The sequence below is a fragment of the Gopherus flavomarginatus genome, chromosome 3 (genome assembly GCF_025201925.1).
Source record: "Gopherus flavomarginatus isolate rGopFla2 chromosome 3, rGopFla2.mat.asm, whole genome shotgun sequence".
Taxonomy (NCBI): Eukaryota; Metazoa; Chordata; order Testudines; family Testudinidae; genus Gopherus; species Gopherus flavomarginatus.
The window spans coordinates 52,991,684-53,008,254 of NC_066619.1; the positions used below are offsets into that span (position 1 = coordinate 52,991,684).

A 16,571-nucleotide genomic window follows, 5' to 3' on the forward strand; every position below is an offset into this window, starting at 1 on the left:
TCATCCCGGAAGCGGCGGCTCTTGGCTGTGTGCCCTGCTGCCAGTGCCAGGGCTGCCCCCGGCGTGTCTCCCTTCCCCCCGGCGGAGCCGCGGTCTCCTGCACCAGGGTGCCCAGATGGGACAGGCCCGATATTTGGGACATTTTCTTCTATCGGGGACTATTACCTCCACCACCCTCCCGATTTTCACTCTTGCTATCTGGTCACCCAATTCCCCACCACCACCACCAGCACCACGTGGCTGCCCCCAGCTGGGCTGGACACCCTAGCACTAGAGTTGCCAATTTTGATTGGACCTGATCCTGGAGTTTTCATCACATGACAGAATCTTTAATTAAAGATGAATCTTTAATTCGTGGAGACTCCAGGACAATCCTGGAGGTTTGGCAACCCTACCTGGTGCTGCTGGGCTGGTGCGATACAGGCAAGAGGCCTGCTCCATTTCTGCGGGTGAATGTGTGTCCATTGGCATCAGTGGGAGGCGGTGTGTGTGCAGGGTTTCATAGAATCATAGGACTGGAAGGGACCTTGAGAGGTCATCTGGTCCAGTCCCCTGCGCTCATGGCAGGACTAAGTATTATTTAGACCAAGTGTTCTCAAACTTCGTGCACTGTGACTGTTTTCTCACAACAAAAATTACTACGTGACCCCAGGAGGGAGACTGAAGCCTGGGCCCACTCAAGCCCCACTGCCCTGGGCATGGGGGCTAAAGCCAAACTTCAAGGGCTTCAGCCCTGGGGAGGAGGTCAGTAACCTGAGCCCCGCCGGCCACCCAGGGCTGAATCCCTCAGGCTTCGGTTTTGGCCTCAGGTGGTGGGGTTCGGGCTTTGGCCCCAGGCCCCAGCAAGTCCAACACCAGTCCTGGCAACCCCATTGGAACAGGTTGCAACCCACATCGGGGTCCCGACCCACAGTTTGAGAACTGCTGTTCTAGACCATACTCTGACGGGTGTTTTTGTTTGACTTGCTGTTAAAAATCTCCAATTATGGAGATTCCACAGCCTCCCTCAGCAATTTATTCCAGTGCTTAGCCACCCTGACAGTTAGGAAGTTTTTCCTAATGTCTGGCCTAAACCTCCCTTGCTGCAATTTAAGCCCCTTGCTTCTTGTTCTGTCCTCAGAGGTCAAGAACAACAATTTTTTTCCTCCTCCTTGCAACAACCTTTTACATACTTGAAAACTGCTATTATGTCCCCTCTCAGTCTTCTCTTTTCCATACTAAACAAACCCAATTTTTTCAATTTTGCCTCATAAGTCATGTTTTCTAGACCTTTAATCATTTTTGTTGCTCTTCTCTGGACTTTCTCCAATTTGTCCACATCTTTCCTGAAATGTGGCATGCAGAACTGGACACAGTACTCTATTTGAGGCCTAATCAGCGCGGAGTAGAGCAGAAGAATTACCTCTTGTGTCTTGCTTACAACACACCTGCTAATACCTCCCAGAATGATGTTCCCTTTTTTTCAACAGCATTATACTGTTGACTCATATTTAGCTTGTGATCCACTATGACCCCCAGATCCCTTTCTGCAGTACTCCTTTCTAGGCAGTCATTTCCCATTTTGTATGCGTGCGACTGATTGTTCCTTCCCAAGTGGAGTACTCTGCATTTGTCCTTGAATTTCATTCTATTTACTTCAGACCATTTCTCCAGTTTGTCCAGATCATTTTGAATTATAATCCTATTCTCCAAAGCACTTGCAACCCCTCCCAATTTGGTATCATCCGCATACTTTACAAGTGTACCCACTATGCCATTATCTAAATCAGTGATTCTCAAATTTTTGTACTGGTAACCACTTTCACATAGCAAGCCTTTGAGTGCAACCCCCCACTTATTAATTAAAAATACTTTTTAATATATTTACCACTATTATAAATGCTGGAGGCAAAGCAGGGGTTGGGGTGGAGACAGATAGCTCATGACTCGCATGTAATAACCTCGCAGCCCCCAGTTTGTGAACCCCTGATCTAAATCATTGATAAAGATATTAAACAGAACCAGATCCTGAACTGATCTCTGTGGGACCCCACTCGTTATGCCCTTCCAGCATGACTGTGAACCACTGATAACTACTCTCTGGAAACGGTTTTCCAACCAGTTATGCACCCACCTTATAGTAGCTCCATCTAGGTTGCATTTCGCTAGTTTGTTTACGAGAAGGTTATGCAAGGCAGTATCAAAAGTTTTACTAAAGTCAAGATATACCACATCTACCGCTTCCCCCATCCACATGGCTTGTTACCCTGTCAAAGACAGCTATCAGGTTGGTTTGACATGATACGTTCTTGACAAATCCATGCTGACTTACTAATCACCTTATTATCTTCTAGTTTGGTCTCACACTGAAGCATTGCCAACCCCAAGCATTCAGAAAGCATGAGCCAAGGGCCCCCAAAATCATGAGGTTAGCTTAGGAAGCACATAGTTTCACCAGATAACAACAGCGAGGTGTCTATTCACCTTCTCATATTTGTGTCTTTAGGGGTCACATTTTCCAGGTTTTCTCCACAACTACAAGGGAAAGAAAGTTACTTTTTTTAGGTTTAGCTGAGATTCCCACATACTCACGAATCCAGGAGCTGAGTCTACCAGAAAAACACTGATATTATAAGACATACGATAACATCACAAAAGTTAGAGATACTGAGCCCATTAAGGACAGTTAAAGAAAAACAGCCCAAGCCATCTCTGTCTGTTATAGCTGAGGGAATTAATTTTGCCCTGCATATTTTATTCATTCAGCTTCTCCTCTCTTTGCTTCTTCAAACTGGTCAATGAGTTCTTAATTTGCTCTGCAACTAGACACATTCATCAAGTTAATGTCCCATGTTTGTCTATTCTGAGTGGATGATGCTAATTAACATTGCTGAATTGTTTTCTTTTTAACTTCAGTCTGGGGATCAGTTTTTTTAAAAAGGGGGCCAAGAAACCTAACTAGCCATTTGTACATGCAATCATTCCACTTAGAGCAATCTTTTCGTCAGCCCCCTCACCATGACCTTCATAAGAAGAAAGGAGTTCTTGTTGGCTTCCAATCTCTGTTGATCCTTGTCTCCCACATTAGATCTTTGTTGGGTTGAGTTGCTGTTGAAAGAATGGGTTTATATTTCATTTGCTTCTTTTTAGGGATTGGACTTGGGCTGCAGACAAGCCCAAGGTTTCACACTTGGTAATAATGAGCCATTTCTCTTCTCTGATGCTAGCTCGTGCCCATGGTGTGGGATGCTTCTCCTTTTCAAAGTATTGGTGGATAGGAAATAGAACCACAGATCTGGATTGTCTCTGCTTTTGTGTGTTTGAAGGAGCAGTGGGGTGAAAATTTGGGTGCTTACCTTTGCAGTTGTGGTTCCAGTGTGAAACATAAGTTGCCTTTAGTTTATTTCTGATTCAGAAATCAGCTCCTTCAATTTCTGCAAGCCTGACAGTCCCCATTCTGTGAAGGCCTGTTGGGAAGGAATGGGCCAGTCTGTGTGCAGAATACTAAGGGTGGGCAGTGATTATTGTGGATGTTAGAGATGCTGCTGGCAGAGGGAGGTCAATGAGTGACTGAGCCTCTCCAAACAGCCTAAATGGCTTCGCCCTCAGGCCCTCTCCTGATTCCTGATGGCACTCTTCCCTCGTGGCCGGGTTGGGGCTGGTAGTGGCTTGCCTATAGCCAGGGACTCTGGGTGGCTCCAGGGCTGGCAGTGCTTGGGGCTGCACAGTCTGCCTGCCTGGGGTCTAAGTGTGTGGGAAACAGGCTGCTGAGGAAATGAAGCTGATTTGTGAGGTGATGAATTGACACAGAATCCCAGCATGTGGGTAGAATGGTTGATCAACAGGAGCCTTTCCCTAGAATTTGTATTAATTTTTGCTACTGTATGTTGGGACCAGGTTCTTACATGCTCTTATGTAGCATTTCTGGAGCTGGTTCATTAAGTGTGGCAAAACCAGACGTCCTTGGCCCAATACTTATTAATGGAATATAAATAAATTAAGAGCATGCACCTTTTACAGTAGTCTGTTGTCAACTTTGGTTGTAGCATCCTGTTTTATAAACTGTTCGGCTCCCAGTGACCTAGTCCCTGGTGTGCTATCTGAGCTGCATATCAGGTGATAAATAATCACTGCTAATGTCTACAGAGGCTAGACGTTTGACAGTAATAGGCTGATATGAATAGGGAGAATATGTTAAAGGCTGTTTATAATGAGGAAGCTGATCAATAGTTCTCCATGTCTGCTGAAGGCAGGACAAGAAATAATGGGCTTAAATCTGCGGCAAAGGAGATTTAGGTTAGATATTAGGATATTAGGTTAGATATTTTTCTAACTATAAGAGTAGTTAAGCTCTGGAATACACTACTCAAGGGGGTAGTGGAATCTCCATCATGAAGGTTTTGAAGAATGGTCAAAAACCTGTCAGGGATGGTTTGTTTCCAATGGAGTTCATCCCTCTCTGGTATTGTTTATTCATCCTTTCAGAAATTACTTATTACTGCAGCTCATAAAAATACTTCTGAGAGCATTTTTTTTGGTGTGGATTGTGCAATTTGCACTGAATACCAGACATTATCAAAAAATTTCCCAGAGGAGGAGGAAATGCCCAATATTTGCTCAAGGAGGTATTAATCATGACCCATACTTCAGATTAGTACAGCACAGTGTTAAAGGTAGGTATCATCATACGTCATAAGTGTATAGCCAGTGTAAAAGTCAGTACTGTATACTTTTCAGGAACAAAGTGAAGCTTATAATAAATGAGGTAGAATTGCCTTTCTTCTTGGTTGCGGTTACTGAAAGCATTTTTATCAAGCAAATGAATACGTAGCCCTCTCTCTACAATCATATACACCCTTGTAACACAGGGTTCATCATATGCTAAGAAGGCCATTTTCTTTGGGAGTCTGGCTAAATTGTTTGCAGCGTATGACTCAGGAAATATAAGGACTATAAATGTAATTTTTGAAAAAAAAATCTTTTGGAAACTGAATGGGCTAGAAGAGAAGTTACTGGTTCAGTGAGTACTGACTTAGCCCTGGCTTACCTACAGTTGTGTAGGAATCATTCTTCCACCAAATCCTTCTCCAAAGTCTTGTCTTTATACAAAAGAACAAACTGTTGTAATAGGACCCCCATCTAGTGATTTATATCTTACTGGTTTTCAGTTTATCCTTTTTCTTTCACAGCTCCCCCTCCCAAGCCATATATTGAAGAGCAGTTAGAAAATAGCCTGTGTGTGAAATCTCCTCTGAAAGGTACAAGTGTGAAAGTGTCTCATTTTTTGCTTGAAAGAGTTTTGTAAAGAAGGCAGGAGGTAGAATTTCATTTCCAGGAGATAGGGATTATGGGTCCTGGAAAGTTTGACGGATCTATAACTTTAATGGCTGTTCTTATTCATTTTTGAATACATGTATGGCCCCTCCTTGTTCCCTCGATATGATTTAAAACCAAAATCTGGCCCTGCATTTCTTTGCTGCAATGTTTCTTTTATATTTGGTGCCACAAACGTCTGTGTGCTTCAAAGAAAACATATTGTTTTCAGCCAGGCCTTGCATAACAATTTATACCTACCCTTCCTTCTCTTTTCTTTTTTTTTTTTCCTATGCTGGGATTCTCACTTAAGAAGTATCCAGGGTTCCCTAATTGGTAGTAGCAGTACTGAACACAAACTGGTGAGAGATTTTAAGATTAGTGTATACCCTTTGTATCACTGTAGGAAAAATTAATTAACGACGGTAAATCCTTGAGTTTAATAGTTGCAGATGCTAAAGCCCCAGGCATAATCTTGTATCTAGAATGCACCAGACTGGAGCCCTTAATCAGTCAAATAGGGCTTACTTCTGTGATCACATCAGCAGGTATCTGATATTAGTTGCCAAGTAATATGGGACAGTGTTATATTCAGCAGATTGGGGCCTCATCTGAGGCGGCTTGTGATTGGCCCCCACCCAGTGTGAGTGTGTAAGTCGGGAGGGACACAAAGAGTCTCTACCTTTTGCTCTGTGCCCAGGGATGGACTGCAGTTTCTGTCTGGAACATGAAGGATAGAGGAAGGGGGAACCTAACCTCCTCCCAGTGGCATCAGCTTCCTAAGGAGAAGAGAGAGGCATGGGGTATTGAGCAAGGGGGAGCCTGGACTTCCCTCAGTCATCAGCAACAGTGGCAGCCTCTTTGGGATGAAAAGGGAGAAACTCTAAGGAGGGAAAGGAGAAGCCCTACGAGGAGAAGAGAGTGGAGGCACTTTGCTGAGAGGGATTGGGGGGAGAGGCCAACTCAAAGGGGAAAAGGAAGGCAAAGATTTCTGGGGGAAAGGAGAGAGTGTCCCAAGGAGGTGGGATGGGGAGAGAAGAACAGAGAAAGGTGGGGGCTCCAGGGTCAGAGATGAAGAAATGGGGGAGTGGAGAGAGAATATTGAACAGAAAGGAGAGCAGAGAAGAAGGGGAACAAGGAGGAAGAAACAACAATAAATGAGAAAGAGCAACAGGTGTGGAGAATAAGAACTGGAAAAAATATGAAAGTAATAAGAAATTAGGATCGGCCTTATGATTTGAGAGGTGCTAGACAAGAGTGGGACTCATAAATTCCTGGATAAAGAGGTTGAGAGAAGGACTATTGGGTTGCCTCTTTGTCTGGTCCTGCAACTGTAAAGGGAGACAAGGTCATCCTTTGCTTTGCAGAAGTTGCATAGGATGCAAAGTGTGTAAAAGAGTTGGTTGCCAATTGACCACTTGCTTTGCTTGCCCCAGATCATCCCCCACATCATTCCAAGAGATGGCAAGGTTTGAATCCCTGTGGATAAGGCCACGGGTCCTGCTATTAACCTAGGCAAATCCTCAGGGATCCAAAGGGACCCCCGGCATCTCAAGTTGGCAATCCCCAAAATGAGGCACCTAAAAATCAATTGATACCTGAAAATTGTAAAGTTAACTATGATGATAAAACGTAGTAAGATAGAAAGTAAAGCACCTGCAAATTGATGCCATTCCCACCCTCCGCCCCAAAAGAGGTCTTTATCCTCTCTGTAGCTCATTTTCCACATCTGTAAATTTGAGATATTTAACAGCTTCTCAGGGGTGTTATGAGGCTTAATTAATTACAATGTGACCTTAGCTGTGTATGATTACAGACGGTAAAGTCACATTATTAATTGAAATCGCACTTTGCACGGGAGAGGTCAACTACAACGAGTAACCTGTAGCAGGTTCCATTGAGCTTTGAGAGTTGGTTTTTTTTTTGTTTTTCTATTATTTATTTTCTTAAAAGACAGCTCACTTCCTAACTCACTAGGACCTAAGAACTCAGTTCTTGTCTAATAATTCATTAACATGAATAATAGAGTATGTTAGCAAGAGTGGCTTAGAAAAGGCTTTTTATGTTTGCATAGTACATGCCAACTGATGCAGTAGCAAATGTTGCTTCCTATTGGCTGGAGGTGCTATCCATCACATGATCTGTGAGAATACAGGCTCTGATCTCTTTGCAAAAACAGATGAGCTTCTTCAGGAGAGGCAGATTTATCTCTCAATGGAAAAAAACATTGCTTTTAGCCTTTTACTCCTCTTTTTATGTGTAGGATTTTCAGTCTCTGTGGATCAAATGTTCGTAAGAATGGATGGAAGGTCAGTAATTTGTTACATTTCAACAAACTAGTTTGGTGAAGCTGAATGCATATTTTAAATGTTGTAGTTTTGTAATTTTACTTTGTGTCTTATTCAGATAGATTTGTTCACAGTTCAGCATGGCAGCAGAGGATTAGAATATTTTTAGTTTTAAAACATCTAGGAGTCATGCAGAAATGAACCTTTTCAATTCTAAGATATGAAATGTTACTGTACCTCTTTCAAATTATTTTATACATAAGTCTACAATGGTCTAAAAAGTCATATGCCCTAATGATCTCTTTCTCATATTTGGTTACATTGTAATGCTTTTCTCACTTTTTCATTCCCAACCAGTTGTTAAAAAAGAATTATAAATAAAATAGCAGCGGAGGTGCCAAGAAACAAAGGTGCTAAAATATTCTATTTCTGTAAAGTGAATATTATTGAAATCTAGGTTCAACATTGTAAGAAATATTAAACTGACAAAATTGTTCCTAATCCTAAGTGTTTTTATTTGCCATTGACTTTGAGTGCATTCTGGTTTTTTTTATATAGTAGAAATAGAGGGCACAGAAAATGGCAAGAAAGAGAAGGTGCTTTCTGAAGCAAGCATTATAAAAGTGAAAATAGCCAAATTTAATTATTTGCATCATGCCACACAGTCACTAATAACGTGCAGATCAAATTTGATGATGATCACAGCTGGCAATAAAGTCTGAATATTTTGGGCAACAGGGACATGTGGTGATTTGCTTAAGCTTGTAATAAGAGATCTTTGAGTCTGTTATAAATACTACAATATGTTTTCATGGAAATAGTTTATTTTCAGTTCTCATCTGGCAATTTCCAAATCAGTTAATGCCTCCCTAGCCGTTTCACTTTTCTTTGATCAGAAAGATGTTCTAACAGAACGGAACTAATTGAGTTTTCACACAAACTTTATAAGAAAGATAAATGCATTAAGGCCCAACCCTGTTCCCATTGAAGTTAATGTAAGCTTTGTCTTGACTGAAGCAGAATCATACCCTTCACGTGTTAAGTCACTAGGAGTAATACTGAACTCAGTTTTTTGTTGTTTTTTTTTAAAACAAAGCTTTACAGTTTTGTTACTTCTTAGGTTCTGGTCCTAGAGACCTTATTCAGGCATAATCCATTAAAGTCAGTGGGAGTTTTGCCTAAGTTGGAACTGCAGAATCAAGTCCTTAATTGTGAAATTTCAATTAAAATATAAAATAATTATTTAAATGTGGATCTCTGAAAGGTATGTTTCCTCCTGTGAAATTACTATAAAAATAATACAGTATAATTTGAAAGGCATGATTGCTTCCCTCTGTAAAGCTAACTATCTTTGTAGGGATTTGTTTGTTAGTGATAAGAAATAAACCGTCTAATAAAATATTTTTCATTGGAGGATTCTGTTAAAGAAACCTACATTTTGGGCCTGATTCTGATCTCACACTGATTTCACACCAGTGTAAGTGAATTAACTTCAGTCAAGTTACTTGTGGTTGGTGTAACTGAGGTACATCTACACTGCAAACAAAGGTGTGATTGTAGTATGAGTAGGCCAGGGACCCTTGGTACATATTTGGGGTGAAGTCCATTTTCACTACTATTTTTACCCATGCTAGCTGGAGTAAAGCTAAGAAAGGTATGTCTACCACTCTACAATCACATCTTAACTTGTGGTGTATTTGTACCCTAAGTTTAGAATCAGGTACGTAGCTATATGGGCCACTAGCAAACTTTTATGCATTATGTTTGATTTACCTGTGGCTCAAATGTTATTTTCTAGTAAAATATTATGTAAATAATTGAAATGAGTGTACTCGGTGAGCAATAGTCAGTTTGAAGTTGGATAACATTAGTGGGCTGTACTACTTTTTGATATGTTTTTAAGGAGTAATGAAGATATTACTCATAGACTCATAGACTCTAGGACTGGAAGGGACCTCGAGAGGTCATCGAGTCCAGTCCCCTGCCCTCATGGCAGGACCAAATACTGTCTAGACCATCCCTAATAGACATTTATCTAACCTACTCTTAAATATCTCCAGAGATGGAGATTCCACAACTTTCCTAGGCAATCTATTCCAGTGTTTAACTACCCTGACAGTTAGGAACTTTTTCCTAATGTCCAACCTAAATCTACCTTGCTGCAGTTTAAGCCCATTGCTTCTTGTTCTACCATTGGAGGCTAAGGTGAACAAGTTTTCTCCCTCCTCCTGATGACACCCTTTTAGATATCTGAAAACTGCTATCATGTCCCCTCTCAGTCTTCTCTTTTCCAAACTAAACAAACCCAATTCCTTCAGCCTTCCTTCGTAGGTCATGTTCTCAAGACCTTTAATCATTCTCGTTGCTCTTCTCTGGACCCTTTCCAGTTTCTCCACATCTTTCTTGAAATGCGGTGCCCAGAACTGGACACAATACTCCAGTTGAGGCCTAACCAGCGCAGAGTAAAGCGGAAGAATGACTTCTCGTGTCTTGTTTACAACACACCTGTTAATGCATCCCAGAATCACATTTGCTTTTTTTGCAACAGTATCACACTGTTGACTCATATTAAGCCTGTGGTCCACTATGACCCCTAGATCTCTTTCTGCCATACTCCTTCCTAGACAGTCTCCTCCCATTCTGTATGTGTGAAACTGATTGTTCCTTCCTAAGTGGAGCACTTTGCATTTATCTTTATTGAACTTTATTACAGGAGTCTAGTTTATTTTGAACATTGTATTATCCGATGTAATGTGCACTTCAAAGTGATAGTATTCAATAATAATACTATAGATTGTATTTTGTGTTATTAATGTAGTTCCCTTTAGCTGCCCTATCTCCTGAAATGAAAACTACATTTGGCAAACTCTTCCTCACTTGATCATTCCTAAGTCCCCCTGCAATCAATAAACTTACATGTGTGAATAAGGGCCACTCACATAAAGGTTTTCAGGAGTAAGCCCTATACTTCTACATGAGCTTTTTCAGATGGAAAAAAGACTTCCTTACCTTATAGACTGATAATGTCATCTGATAAGTAGGAATTTGCACTTCTTTATACATATAATCTTATTTAGTTGGGTATTACATAGTGATTAGTCATTCCAGGGCTTTGTATTAGGACTAAGCCAATTTCAGTTGGGCTCCTGACAAACTTAGAATGGTAATTTCAGCATACAATACAGACACAGACATACCATGGACATGGAGCAGTTATTTTCAGATTTGCAATTCTAAAGAAAGGCCAATGCTTTTAACACATTATACCGAAGTTGAAGTTTTTAGTTTAAAATAGGTGGAAAAGTGACCATAAATTCAGGAGTTATTTCGTTATACTTTTAAAAATTGCTCCAAATGTGTTGCAGGTCTAGTCACTCTTCGTTAAGTGTTTTATAGTTTAATTTCTAGCTCCTGTGATCCTTTTAGCCAATAGCAGAGGCCTAGCAGTAATAGTCTCAGCTAGTTTCTCTCCTGTCATGTTCACATTTACAATGTTATTACTCAGAATGTTGTTATGCACAAATCTAGGGTGAGCCCTGAGAATGATTCAAGGCATTTTCATTTGTGTTTTCACACCGTCTTCCTGTGATATTTCTGACCTACAGTTTTGCCAGCAAGTTTAAAAAGCAGCAGAGGAGTTGTGAAATGTGCTCCAAATGGTCCATCGTGGCCAAAATCCTCCACACATTGAGATCTACCCATCAATATTACGAGGATAGTCTTGCTCCAGCAGATCTCCTTTGAGTTCCCCAACTTTTCCTTTGAATTTGAATGCTGCCAATCTGATGGTGGTAGGGTTGTGGAGAGCCACACGTAACCCGCTCAGAGACAGCATTCAGATAGTGCCCATCCCAAGCTGTGAGCGCCTTTACAAAATATTCATTTACAATAACCAGTAGAATTGCTTATATTACCTTCCATTTATAATCAGAGCAAATCCTACCATAAACTTAATCCTGCTATAAACCAATCAACATCCCCTCCCAACCTGATTCCTCCCTGCTCCCTCCTCAGATGTCTATAAGAAAAGATGAGCTTTGGAAGGGGTTAACAAACTCGGCCCTCGGAGACCACGGGGAAGCCCTGCCAGCAACTCCCTTTCTTTTACATTGAGGTGGCTCCAACTCTGCCTCCTCCATTGATCAGAAACACAGTAGTGTAGCATGAGGAGAGATCTGAGGTAACGCAAGCCCAAACCATTCAGGACTTAGTAGGGCAAAAACAGCACTTTGAACTCTACCTAGAAGCCACAGACAACCGGTGCAGTCCACAAGCGCAGATACATTCTCCCAGTGTGAAACTGTGCCAAATAATCTTTTAAAACTAGTTTCTGCTTCTGAATAATCTGTCCAGCCTTGAATGTCAGCCTTGTCCAGATTGAGTTTCGCACCAGTTAGCCGGCATCCAAGTCCCAATCTGCTGCAGACACGGGGTTGTTCTGTTCTAGCGGATGTGATATAATGGAGATACTCAGCTGGGTATCATCAATGTATTGCAAACACTGAAGACCATATCTATTTACTAATTCTCCCAGAAGCCTCATCACATACACTGAGCAAGAGGACAGACAGAGCAGAATCCTGTGGTGTCCTGTATGAGAGAGTCCGTGGGATGGAGGAATAATTGCCCATAATTTCCTTTTAGGTCTTTCTGTATAAGAAGCGGCATTGCCACTTCCAAGTGGTTCCACCCGCTCCTGGCAAGGATCTTACAAATGCCAACGACACCTCATGATCAACTGCATTAAAGGCAGCTGACAGATCTAATAAAATCAGCATAAACGTGCTGGGAGGAGATCATCAACCATTGTCATCAATGCACTTTCTGTCCCATACACAGGCCTAAAACCAGACTGACCAGGGTCAAGGGAAACTGAAGACTGCAGGTATTGCCATAGCTTCTTAACTACTATCTTCTCAAGTATGTTTCTCAGAAAAAGAGAGAAATTTACATAGCACTTTCCCGCATGTAAGCAGTAATGAGCAGCAATAGATAATGAAGAAATCTCAGTCTCCTAGTTGCTATGGTGACTGGCACTCTATAAATGCCTAAGATGCACACACCTTAATACATACCGAAGGTCACTTCACTGACATGCCTGCCACGTTGCCACCTACCTCCCAAATGGAAACAGTCATGTGGCTGATGGTATTTGTCATAGTATGGTATTCAGCAGTGTCTCACACATCACTTTCTCCAATGAATTCCTCACTGAGGTATGGCTGTTTCATTGGCTGTGCACATTCATCTATTTTTGAGTGTCTTTCTGCTGAGAGAAGAATCTTGACATGTCTGCATGAGCAGCTTTGGTACATTTTCGCATGAGACATATGGGTGTTAAATTGTACTCGTCACAAGCTTTCAATGTGAAATCATGGGCCTTGAGGAGTCTAATTTCAGACTGTTCTGTTAAGGACATAAGATATGCATGGCTCCACATATACCCCTTATCGTGCCTGTTTTCTGACATGGGAGTTGATGTTGAATATTGTCAGTCTTCCTCAGAGATGTATTCATTTTTTACTTGACACAGTCTTAATTTTAGCCCCATTTGGGATGGGAGACTTCTTGGGGGTGGAGGAGCAGATGATATTTTACTAGCCCGTAAAAAAATGCTCCCACTATGTGAGGGAATGAATTGAATTTTGCAACCTTGCATTAAAGTGTTCTAACACGAAAGTTTAGTCTGAGTAGAAACACTGGGCCTAGAACTTTTAATTTTATGTTCAGTAAAATATGTAAAGTCATTTGCCTTTAAGTTTTTGGCATGCCTATTTTGGGGCTTTCTCCCCTCCCCTCCCCTCATCTTTATATACATTACCATGAAAAATGTCAACAACCCTTGCATTGCTGTTGCTTGCCACAAGATACAATGTTCTATCTTAGAATGTGTCAAGGTTTCTTCCCCACTCTGAACTTTAGGGTACAAATGTGGGGACCTACATGGACACTTCTAAGCTTAATTACTGTAAGACACAACAGAGTTGGTTTAAAGCTAAATGGCTGTGTTTATTTTAACAATGGGAATAGATTACACTTTGGCTAGGGAGAGCAACCTGTTAACTTTTATTTACAGTGCTTCACATAAAAAGAAGAATCAAGGCTAAAAGATAAACTACAGAAGAGAAAAAGGAAAAAAAAACCAACTGCTTTTCTTATACACAGAATGAAGTAAATGCAAGAAACAGAAGAGGGGGTAGAGACGGGGGAAGAGTTAGGCAAAAGCAGAAATATTTGCAGAAATTACAAAATACATACCACACTCCAGATACAGCCGACCAGCAGCTTAAACACCTTTTGCATAGCAAATTAGGGGAGGTGGTCTTGTTTAATATGACACGACCCGAGCTGGCAAAATCCGGAGGATGTTCCCTGGCTAAAAGGGATATCAAACCTTTCAGCTGACATGCGGGAACTTCTTCCAATTTTGGCGTGAGACATAGTTTTGTCTGGGGCTTTTACTTGTGTCAGTTTCAGATTGGTTCCCTTTTACGTATATTAATACCGAATTGGCCCCCTAGCTCCTTCGCCTTCCAGGTTCCGAGCGGGAGCCGCCTACGCAGCAGAAGCTGTACTTGGCAAGCACGCTACTTCTTTGTTCGAGACATGCTTACATGCTCACAGGGTGCACCCAACACGCTAGGGTTATGCACACGACACCTTGTGGCTTTCCCGTCCTTTAAGAAACAAGAATCTGACCCAAAATGAAGACCACCATGTCCTTTTACTAAAACAAAATGGCTATGGGCCAACAATTGGCCACAAAGAGACCATGTTTAAGCATGCGCTTTAGGGTTGCAACAATTACTAGCTTAGATCTGGTAACTCTGCCACCATCCAGAAATTTCAGTGTCTGGATCACTTCTTGTCCCCCACAAAACCTTCCCCTCCCTGGGCAGCCTTGAGAGGCTTCACCAATTCCCTGGTGAACACAGATCCAAACCCCTTGGATCTTAAAACAAGGAGAAATTAACCATCCCTCCTACTTTCCCCCCACCAATCCCTGGTGAGTCCAGATCCAATCCCCTTGGATCTTAAAACAAGGAAAAATTAATCAAGTTCTTAAAAAAAAGCTTTTAATTAAAGAAAGAAAAGTAAAAAAAATCATCCCTGTAAAATCATGATGGAAAATACTTTACAGGGTAATCAGATTCATATAGCCCAGAGGAACCCCCTCTAGCCTTAGGTTCAAAGTTACAGCAAGCAGAGGTAAAATCCTCTCAGCAAAAAATGGACATTTACAAGTTGAGAAAACAAAAATAAAACTAATCCACCTTGCCTGGCTGTTACTTACAATTTTGAAACATGAGAGACTGATTCAGAAAGATTTGGAGAGCCTGGATTGACGTCTGGTCCCTCTTAGTCTCAAGAGCAAACAACTCCAAAACAAAGAGCACAAACAAAGACTTCCCTCCGCCAAGATTTGAAAGTATCTTGTCCCCTTATTAGTCCTCTGGTCAGGTGTCAGCCAGGTATACTGAGCTTATTAACCCTTTACAGGTAAAAGAGGCATTAACCCTTAACTATCTGTTTATGACAGAATGCTGGAAAAGAAAAATTTGTCAAATCCTTAAGTCCACGTTCTGACTCCTTTATTGATTTGAGTGGGAGTTTTACCTTAGTAATCACTGACTAAAAAAAGAGGAAACAATCCCGGATTCGGCCCACCCCAGTCTTTTCTCATGACAAACCAACAATGAGTGAGATTTAAGGCTATTTTCTTTCATCAAACTGAACTTTTAGAAAAGTTGCAGCCTGGTATGTTAGAATGATAAATGCAGTAGGGCCAGACCATCACCAGCCTGTGTTTAGGCCAATGAAAGAAATTTCCCCTATTCTTATGTAGCTCTGCAAGAGTCTCCCACAGTAACAGTCTCTGCACTCTGGAGAGTACAGCAAAACGCTTGCTCCTGCTCTTCTGTGTGGACCAAGATAACAAAAGAGAGGGAAGAGTGGGGTCATGCATGGTGCCCAGTACTTTCATGTGATCTGACCAACCTTTGGTTAATTATAGGACAAGAATAATTTCACTACCAACTGAAATACACTCACCTCTGGTGTGAAACATGGACATTGTTTAATAGTGCTCAACAACATTAACCTAGAGTGTAGAATAGTAAGTGAAGAATAGTGGGCCAAATTGTGTTCTTTCTTGAAAGTGTTCAACTCTACAGAAGTCAGTGGGATTGGACATGTGTGACTAAGAGCAGAATTTGACTCATTGTATCTAATTAAAATTTACCCTCGATAGTTTTAAGTAGGAGCATAGTAATTATTTACATTGAACTGTATTGGAATGTAGAACCTCTTAAGGTTCTCCCAGCCCTAATTAGAGTCTCAGTCTTGGAGCAGCAGAAGCTTAGCTGGCTTTTTACTTGGTTTATTACAGTTTCTGAGAAGAATGGCTGCTGTTTTGTTGCTGCCTCCTGTTGCAGCAGAGCGTAGTCTGCACAGTGGTTGGAGCAAAGCTGCTCACCAGTCCTTGTAGTTAGGGACAAAGTGACAAGCTGGAATACAGAGTCCACTCTAGTTTGTTCAGTTTTGCTTTCTGGCTTTGAAGATTTTGGAAATGAACACAATGGTTTTATTCCGTGTTGCACAGAGTATGCCTGAAAATACACACACTTACGGGGAGGAGCAGGTATAAAGACAAAGCCTCCTTAACAAACATAAAGGATGAAATCCTGGCTCCACTGAGGTGCATAGTTAGGCAGCCTAGAAGTTTTACCATCGGGAATGTAGCTGGATTCTCTGAACTGCCTGAGCTGGGCTTGACACAAGAGCAGGAGGGGAGATGCTGCAAAGGTGGCTTTAAGACAACTTTATGCTCCTCCAGACCTGGAGGTGGCCCTCAGCATAAGTTAGAATATATTGTTTTAGTTTAGGCCTTGCTGCCATTAGCCCCAAGTGATTGTTCTGGCAGCCAGGGAACACCAGGGCATAGGAATACTCTAGATATGCCTCCTTTTCCTTGGAAACACCCCTACTCTG

General features: G+C 41.6%; 2 protein-coding genes across 5 annotated transcripts in view; one reads left to right on the forward strand and one right to left on the reverse strand.

Moving 5' to 3' along the window:
- SSBP2 (single stranded DNA binding protein 2) overlaps positions 1-16,571 on the reverse strand; it is a 548,369-nt gene that overhangs the window by 472,144 nt on the left and 59,654 nt on the right. The window lies entirely within an intron of this gene.
- Positions 22-16,571, forward strand: part of LOC127047026 (V-type proton ATPase subunit S1-like protein) — a 31,726-nt gene continuing 15,176 nt past the window's right edge. The window contains exons 1-2 of one of the 4 annotated variants that reach the window (XM_050944842.1): positions 22-423; positions 7,556-7,601. In XM_050944842.1, the coding sequence (XP_050800799.1) occupies positions 318-423; positions 7,556-7,601 (152 nt within the window). In that variant the 5' untranslated portion in view covers positions 22-317. Of the gene's footprint in view, positions 424-7,468; positions 7,602-16,571 lie in introns of those variants that run through there. The other 3 variants (XM_050944841.1, XM_050944839.1, XM_050944840.1) reach the window with 3 other exon arrangements.